The sequence below is a fragment of the Brachycentrus maculatus genome, unplaced genomic scaffold, assembly GCF_059751285.1.
Source record: "Brachycentrus maculatus isolate JH-2025_06_01 unplaced genomic scaffold, ASM5975128v1 h1tg002330l, whole genome shotgun sequence".
Taxonomy (NCBI): domain Eukaryota; kingdom Metazoa; phylum Arthropoda; class Insecta; order Trichoptera; family Brachycentridae; genus Brachycentrus; species Brachycentrus maculatus.
The window spans coordinates 11,382-20,536 of NW_028282818.1; the positions used below are offsets into that span (position 1 = coordinate 11,382).

Genomic DNA, 9,155 nt, shown 5'->3' on the forward strand with positions numbered 1-9,155 from the left:
TATTGTGACAATTGTCATAATTGTCAGGCGAAACAATTGTCACAATATAATTTTTATGTGTTTTTGTTAATAAAATACTACTTAGTAGACTCAAAAAATCTGTGCTTGATTTAAAATTAATACATGGAATATATTTATTAAACTAATCTATTTAAAAAAATATATGAAATATTATATAATACTTCTTTGTACAACATTTTGAGTGTGTCCAAATACTTGTTCACAAATCTGGATTATCTCCATGTAGGAGTCATTTTTAATATTATTTTCTGATAACTCAAAAAAGATAATGAAGAATACGGAAGTCTGTGCATTTCAACCGGCTAATGACGGTCTTAAGCCTCGTAAATTCCCAGACTCGAATTCTTCATCATCGATGTTGAGATATCGCTCACTCCTTTCAAGAACGTCATAAATCAAAATACTTGATTTTTCAGGAGATCGTTTTTAAAGTTTAAAAATATAATACAGTACATTAAAAATAAATATCAAGCCACTTATTGAACTCTTTACTGTGTAACAGATATTTTTAGGTTAAACCTAAAGGCTTTTTCTCCATTTGAAAAATATTTAGTATTTTTAAAAAAATAAGTAAACAACACTTTTTCTTCAAAATTCAAGAACAACAATTTTTGCCATGTAGCGGGTATTTACCCATAATATTTATTATGTTAAAAATATGCCTCTTATGCTGGGAAATTGTACATTTTGTGGGCATTCCGAAAGCATGCACAACTAAAAATTGTCGATTTTTGATTTATGACGTTCTTGAAAGGAGTGAGCGATATGTGAAAAAAATTATTTCGTTTTGGCATTTTCTCAAATAAAACTTAATTTATGCACACAAAACCTCATCCGCACCAGAGGTGCATAGGGCACTGAATTATATTAACGCAGTGTTATCTTAAACGTTGACATGTGAAGAAAGGGTGATTAGGTGATCAGTCTTTCGCTTCAGCTACCAGCCCAGGGTAATATTGAATATATATTGGAGTGAAATTAGTCCGCCTCCGTAGTGTAATGGTCAGCTCGCTCGGCTGTATACGAAAATATTAAATAGACATAATATTTTAATGCAAATTAGGTATCGTTGTATTGCTTTTGAGATGCTCTTTCTCTCTCTTTTCACTAAATCTCTCTTATTCTCTACTTTCAATGACTTATTCTATTTCTATCCTTATTAATTAAAAGATATAATTATTTGAATATTAAGAAAGGTGTGTTGAGATGGTTTGGACATGTAGAACGAATGAGTGAGGAAAGAACGGTAAAAAAAAAATTATGAGGCGAATGTTAGCTGGAAAAGAAGCAGAGGAAGACCGAGAAAAACATGGAACGATCAGGTATGCCAAATACTTGAAAGTGGTCAGGTAAGGAGTCGTAACAATTGGCGGGTATGTATGAGGAGATGCATGAACCTGGTAGAGGCGAAGAATGTTTGCAAGGACAGAGTGGTACTCTATTCTCTCTGCCTACCCCTGCGGGGAAGCGGCGTGATGGTTAGTTAGTTAGTTAGTTAGTTATTATTTTTAAAATGTGAAAACAAAATATTTTTTTTTATTATTAATAATAATTAAAAATTATGAATGATTTTATGACAATGTAAGTAATTTTATATAAAATAGTATTTTATTACTAAATACTTCAGTTTGGGTTAGGTGAGCAAATCAATTTTAACATTTTCACATGACCTAAAACTAATTATTTTTTGACATCTCATCAAAGAATGTGTGTGATTATAATCCAGGATTCGGACCTCACATACTAATATAAGAGTTTCTGCTTAGTAAAAAGCTTCTTTACATCTCACCAATAGATGTCTTTGGTGAAGTTCTAGTGATTCAAGAACAATGTTTCAAAATTGATTAATATATATGGAACTTTCGATGTGGTTGTCAATAATGGGTAGAATAGGTGAATGTTACACGTGTGTAAAGTGATAACTTAAACTAGCCTATGACGGTAGTCAGCCCCGTAAATGCCCAGACTTCCATATTCTTCTTCATCTTTGATGAGATGTCAAAAAATTATATTTAAAAAACTCCTGTAATTGGAGATAATCCAGATTTCGCAAACAACTATTTGGACACACTCAAAATGTTGTACTTAAAACTAATATCAGCATAACAAAAGCGGTAGGGATGTCAGTATAAGATTTAAAATTGCGAAAAAAAATAGGGAAAAATCCCGATCGAAATCTCCAAACCAACGATGTTTCAGGATATTTATCATCGTAGCAGGAAAGGATTTTCCAGAACCTCTCTTCTTCTGATGTGCCAATCTGATTCTTGCACACATCCTCAGCTCCAGTTAAATTGGCAAGGTCCATCTGTGAAGAGAACTGATCCAAGACAGCTTCCTTGTTGATTAACCCATCTTTTGTGGTGACTCCTAGACTCTGGTACACGCAGTAAACGTATTTCTTCACATTCTTATCAACAACTGGTTTATCCCCAATATGGAAATTGGAGACTTTTAATGGATTTACTCCAGATTTTAAGGTACATTTGATTTGAATAGCCGATATTGTAATTTCTTGGATAAAACTGTTACTCTGAAAAAAAGGTACAGTATTTTTTTATTGCATTAAAGAAGTGTTTTATTGCATTAAAGGTGTGTTGAAATGGTTTGGACATGTAGAACGAATGAGTGAGGAAAGAACGGTAAAACAAATTTATGAGGCGAATATAAGTGGAAAAAAGAGCAGAAGAAGACCGAGAAAAAAATGGCACGATTAGGTATGCCAAACACTTGAAAGTGGTCAGGTTAGGAGTCGTAACAATCGGCGGGTATGTATGAGGAGATGCATGAACGCGGAAGAGGCGAAGAATGTTTGCAAAGACAGAGTGGTGTGGCGTTCTATTCTCTCTGCCTACCCCTGCGGGGAAGCGGCGTGATGGTTAGTTAGTTAGTTCATTTAAGAAGTCTGTGAAATATTTCAGTTCTAGATGATAATCCAAGGTGTATCCATACGTCCAAATGTAGACTGAATGCAGTCATATAAAATGGTGTAATAATTGTTTAAATGGTGAAAAAAGGGAAAATTCAAGGCCAAGTATTCAAAGATAAGTTTACAACATTTTGAGTGTGTCCAAATACTTGTTCACAAATCTGTTTTATCTCCAATAATAGGAGTTATTTTTCAAAATTGCTTAACAAAAAGCTTTTTCTCAGCTCATTTGCTTAATCTTCTCACAATGGCTTAAGTTTTTCATTTGCTTAATAAAAAGTTTTTCTTCATCTCACCAATAGATGTCTCTAGTGAAGTTCTTGTGATTCAAGAACAATGTTTCTAAATTGGTTAATATTTATAATATATATGTATATATATATATATATATATATATATATATATATATATATATATATATATATATATATATATATATATATATATATATATATATATATATATATATATATATATATATATATATATATATATATATATATTTATATATATATATATATATATATATATATATATATATATATATATATATATTTATATATATATATACATATATATATATATATATATATATATATATATATATATATATATATATATATATATATATATATATATATATATATATATATATATACATATATATATATATATATATGTCTGGATATTTAGAAAGCGATTATCGACTATCAATAATATTTATCTCTCATATTATTTTTTGACATCTCATTAAAGATGAAGAAGAATATGGACGACCGTCATAGGCTGGTTTAAGTTATCACTTTACACACGTGTAACATTCACCAATTCTACCCATTATTGACATCCACACTACTCAAATTCTTGGAAGTTCTATATATATGAACCAATTAAGAAACCTTGTTCTTGAATCACTCGAACTTCACTAGAGACATCTATGGTGGGATGAGAGAATCTTTTTAATAAGCAGAAATTCTTTCATTTTTATGTGAGGTCCGAATCCTGGATCATATTCACATACTCGAGAAACGCTAGTACTATAAAATATTGATATATAACCACAGGGTAAAAAATTCAGTTTCAGACACAATACATAATTAGTAATATCTAAAAGTTAAAGTACCTCTACATTTGCAGAAACGCTGACGAAAACCAAGAAGAGAACGAGAGACTTCATCTCATAGACTTTACAATTTAAATTTCATGATATAAAACACAGCGCGCACTGAATAAAATCCACGTGACGTTGAAATTTGTCCGTATTCTCTAAATCTGTCGAGGGCTCGACAAATTGAACATTAGTTCATACATAAAATATTAAATTTTAACTGCTTACAAACAGAATGTGCGAAAGAAGGTATTTAGTTAATACTCGTAATAAAAACCACCCAGTCATATATATAATTAAAAAGACAACCCAATCTTGATATTTAAACATTAAAAATTACTGCCGGTACGTGGAATATTGTGGATGAGTGTCATCGTTGAACAACAAACTAGACAAAAATATCAAAACCTTTTAGTATACAACCATGATACACGATTTACACACAACGAAGGTTTGATAGTCCCAAGAATTAACAATAAATATGGGAGTCTAACACTTCCACATATCGTTTCAAACATTTTTGATTTGTTGCCGACGGATGTTAGAGGTCAAAATAAAATATGGAAGGAATGGGTAAATGATCAAGAATTAATTTTATAAAAATTGTAAAATGTATAAATTCTTAATTTTTCTCTATTTTTTGTGTGTATATTAGGTTAAAATGGTTAAAAACAATAAAAATGTATTGAAAAAGAACTCAACCGACAAGACACACAAGGTGGCTTGGTGGGTCTCTGCAAAATATTTGTATTTTAAATATGTTAAAAATTGTGATTTAAATAAATGTATACAATTTATGTAATAATAAAAAATAAAAAAAGTTGACATAAATTGATGAGGCAATAGGACATAAGATCTATCAGATTTAGTGGTGTCTTATTTAGAAACTATGACAAGACGAAAAAGGCAAATAAACCAGCTATGTGACAAATCTTGATTGATATAAGATATTGAATCCATTTGGAATAAACAACAATTAATAATATACTGTTTCAAAATACGTCACCATTATTATCAATGTTTCCTTTTACAAAAAAATGTTGTTCCTTAACCCCCCTACCTAAATTTATTAACCTATATATACACCTAAATATATTTTTATTCGTTACTTTTAATTTGTACCAGAAGATGAAAACAATTGTCGTTTTCGAAACTAGTCGTAAATAAAAACAAAACTCAATTCAGTGGATTATTCAAGTGTTTAATTTAATTAAAAGAATCCATTTGGTATTTTGTATTATTGTACCTATATTGTACTGTTTTATGGAATCAATCTCATTAATTTATTATGAACTATACGCATCCACTTTCATTTTTAAGACATTCAAACTAAATATGCTTTAATGATTAAAGAAAACCCTTCGTTTTTTACCACTTGAGTTTTATTATAGACTACATGTTTCAGAAGTTAAACTTCCATCATTATACAGACCTGAATGATGGAAGTTTAACTTCTGAAACATGTAGTCCATAATAAAACTCAAGTGGTAAAAAACGAAGTGTTTTCTTTAATCATTGTAACATGTCTTACCACAAAGTTAATGCCGAAACAATAAATAAAATATGCTTTAAATCCTTGTTCATCATAGCCAAGATTTTTTTAAGGCAACTAATAAATATTTACAAAAAAACGCTTCTATCCTGCGTAATATATTTTTTAATTTTTTTAAAAACCCTTATCCGCACCCCAATGGTGCATAAGTCACTGCGTCATATAAACGCAATATTATCTTGATCGTTTACACATGAAGGAAAGGTGATTAGCCCTCCGCTTCAGGTACCAGTCCAGGGTAATATTGAATTAATATTACAGTGAAAAAATCACTAATCTTTATTTGACCCCCTTGGGAATCCATAAATTATTTCGTTACTCAGGAGAATCGAACCCGGGACCTCAAACAAATTAGACAAATGCGTATACCACTGTAATACGGAGGTGGCCAAGCAAATTTCAAAGTAATGACTCCTTAAACTAAATTCTATTGTATATCAGATATGAATCGTAAAATGTATTTTATGAATACAACCATATGCAAATTTAATTCTTGACAATGTCGACATGACACATAGGTTTTTGTGAATCAGACTTTAATTATATAAAAAAATCAAGTATTATAAAAACGTTAAAAGTATAAAATTGTATAAATTATTCATCGAAATGAATGAAATTAAAAAAAAAAAACCTTAAGGAAAGATACTTACGTTAGTGATAAAATTTATTTTCTTTAAACATGCTTCTTACCCTATGTTTTTTAAATACCCACACCTCTTTACTTTTATTTTTTTATTTTACATTTTGACCTGTGTTAGTGTAATGGTCAGCACGCTCGGCTATCGTTCTGGAGGTCCCGGGTTCGATTCCCAGGGGGGGTCAAATAAAAGTGATTTTTTTCACTTTAATATTTATTCAATATTACCCTGGACTGGTACCTGAAGCGGATGGCTGATCACCTTTCCTTCATGTGTAAACGATCAAGATAACAAACACTACGTTTATATGAAGCAGTGCCCTATGCACCATTGGGGTGCGGATAAGGGTTTTATTATTATTATTATAGTTTTGTTTATGTTTTTTGTGTTTTAGTCTTTTTTAACCTTAATACAAAAATGAGTAATGGAAATTACTCATCTAGAATATTATGTATATGACTTAAGTATGTATGTAAAACATTCACACAGATACTCATTTTTTATGGGTCCAAAACTGTTTAATTTATTCCATAAAAAAGTATACGATGTCACCAATTATTTAAATTTGTCTCCATTTAAGATTTTTCCGAAATTATTTACTAAAAGACAGATCTACGTATCTTCTTCTTTTTTCTTCTGATTTATTTATAACTCAAATAGTTTATACTTGTCTATTTTTTTCATTTTCATTTTTAGATTTTTGTTTCTGTCTAAATCAAATATTTATATTTTTTATAACACATGCTTAATCTATTTATATTTTTGATATGTATTGTATTCCTTCCAGTACCTTTATTATAATCTGAAATAAAATGTATACCCACACACATGCCATGCCTTTGTAATATCTTTTTTGTATTAATCAAATAAAGTATTTTTGTACTTGTAATAAAATTATGTTGTGAAATGCAAAAAAGAAATAAAAGAAATAAAAATTAAAAAATGTATTACTGAAAATAGACGTATTTCAGTAAACTGTCATGTTTTATTTTAATTTAATCAATTTGATATGTTAAATAAACGATCCCATCCTAAATCTTTGATCGGAAACCATTTCTCGGCTCATACAATTTGATTGTTATTTTTATTTTATTACAATAAATAAACAACGCTTTGTGTGGCTGAAAATAAAATAAAACTTTCGAAAGGTAAAGGCAAAGAAATCTAGTAGAAAAAAGTGATGTCTGGAAAGAGCACCTTTGCATATAAATTACAGGAATAAAGTTTCAGAGGAGAAACGAAGATTGATACCACTCCTTTACATTGACATTACATAGGGTAAACTGACAAGTTATTGGCACCTTTCTAGTCATTGACATTTTAGAATACATAAATATTTATAAATATTACCCGATATTTGGCACATTTTTTTAACTGATGTTTCCATTTTAACGACAGTAAAATACTGTCTTTAGCAGATACCCATTAGTGTTAAAAAATATTGTTCAAATATGTTTCCATTTCGAACATTATTTTCATTGTCTTTTTATACAAAAAATATGGTCTTTTAAAGGTATCTTATTTTTCATTCAGGTATTATTATGTTCGTGTTGGTATGATTATATATAAATATATAAAAATATACAAAAACAGTAACAATAATTATTGACATTCAGAAGAATATTCATTAATTAATTTAATCATATCCACATTTGTAAATAATGATTTGGACACACAAATTTTTTAACATGTCTTCCTCCGCCGTGTAATGGTCAGCACGCTTGGCTACCATTTTGGAGGTCCCGGATTCGATTCCCAGGGAGGGGGGAGGGGTCAAATAAATATGAGTAATTTTTTCTCTCTAATATTTATTCAATATTACCCAAAATATAACGATCAAGATAAAACTGAGTTTATATGATGCAGTGCTCTATGCACCATTGGGGTACGGGTAAGGGTTCGAAGAACAATATGTTGTGAGTTGGAGAAATTATTGACGACTTACTGGGTTATTTTTTTAACTTGCCTCGTGGTGCCAATAACTATTCTGTTTCCGCTATCGACTGTCCCTAAATTAACGAGATAAAGTCTCTCTCTCTTGAGATTTTCTGTCTTCTTTGAGAAACGCGCATACTAAAAGACTGTATTTGTTTTTGATTAACCCTAAAAAAACTGTGCCGTGCCTTTTATTACAGATTTACATACTCTAATTACATTTTCTGGGTTGCCATGCCTTGTTTGGCTAACATGCTGGAGGTCTCGGGTTCAATTTATAGGGAAGTCACTTTAATCGAATTATAATAATCAAACCCACAACGCGCGTAATGGTCATTCTGTATATTCATGGTGAAATGCAAAACGTACTGGCTACAAATCAACTGTCAAATTGACAGTTGACAGTTGATGTTCACTTTAGTTTTTAAGCTGGCAACATTGTTTCTACAGATATATTCAATTGTAGTTCTCGAAACTAGTCTCGTTTACATTAATAAACTAAAAGAGGTTATATCGCTAACTCCTTTCAAGAACGTCATAAATCAAAAATCAGAATGCCCAGAAAATTTACTATATCCCCAGCAAAAGTGGCATATTTTTAACTTCATATTTACCAGCTACAGGGGATTAAGTGTTTTTTTTGGCATTTTGAAGAAAAGGTATTGTTTAATTATTTTTTTAAATATATTTAATATATTTCAAATGGAGAAAAAACCTTCAGGTTTTACCTAAAAAGATCTGTTGCACTGTAAAAAGTTCAATAAGTGGCTTGATATTTATTTTTAATACATTGTATTATATTTTTAAACATTAAAAACGTTCTCCTGAAAAATAAAGTTTTTTGATTTATGACGTTCTTGAAAGGAGTGAGCGATATGTAAGTGTTTTATCTTTATGTTAAAATCATCACGGTATTCCTCGTTCCAAATGCCAAATCAAGAAATTGATTACTTTTGCTTTCTGTATCATTAA

The 9,155-nt window shown here is 29.9% G+C and overlaps 1 protein-coding gene across 1 annotated transcript; it reads right to left on the reverse strand.

Moving 5' to 3' along the window:
- Positions 1–1,355: 1,355 nt before the first annotated feature.
- On the reverse strand, positions 1,356–5,642 carry LOC148298234 (uncharacterized). Its single transcript, XM_088277022.1, has 2 exons — positions 5,598–5,642; positions 1,356–2,554 (listed from the first exon to the last, which is right to left on the reverse strand). The coding sequence occupies exons 1-2, from the start codon at positions 5,640–5,642 to the stop codon at positions 2,093–2,095; spliced, it is 507 nt and encodes a 168-aa protein (XP_088133148.1). The 3' UTR covers positions 1,356–2,092.
- Between the last annotated feature and the right edge of the window lie 3,513 nt (positions 5,643–9,155).

Bases quoted from the DNA above. Each gene is read 5' to 3' on its own strand.
- LOC148298234 (XM_088277022.1), bottom strand. From the start codon at position 5,642: ATGAACAAGGATTTAAAGCATATTTTATTTATTGTTTCGGCATTA. The intron at 2,555-5,597 runs ACTTTGTGGTAA...CCTTTTTTTCAG, and splicing joins TATTTATTGTTTCGGCATTA to AGTAACAGTTTTATCCAAGA.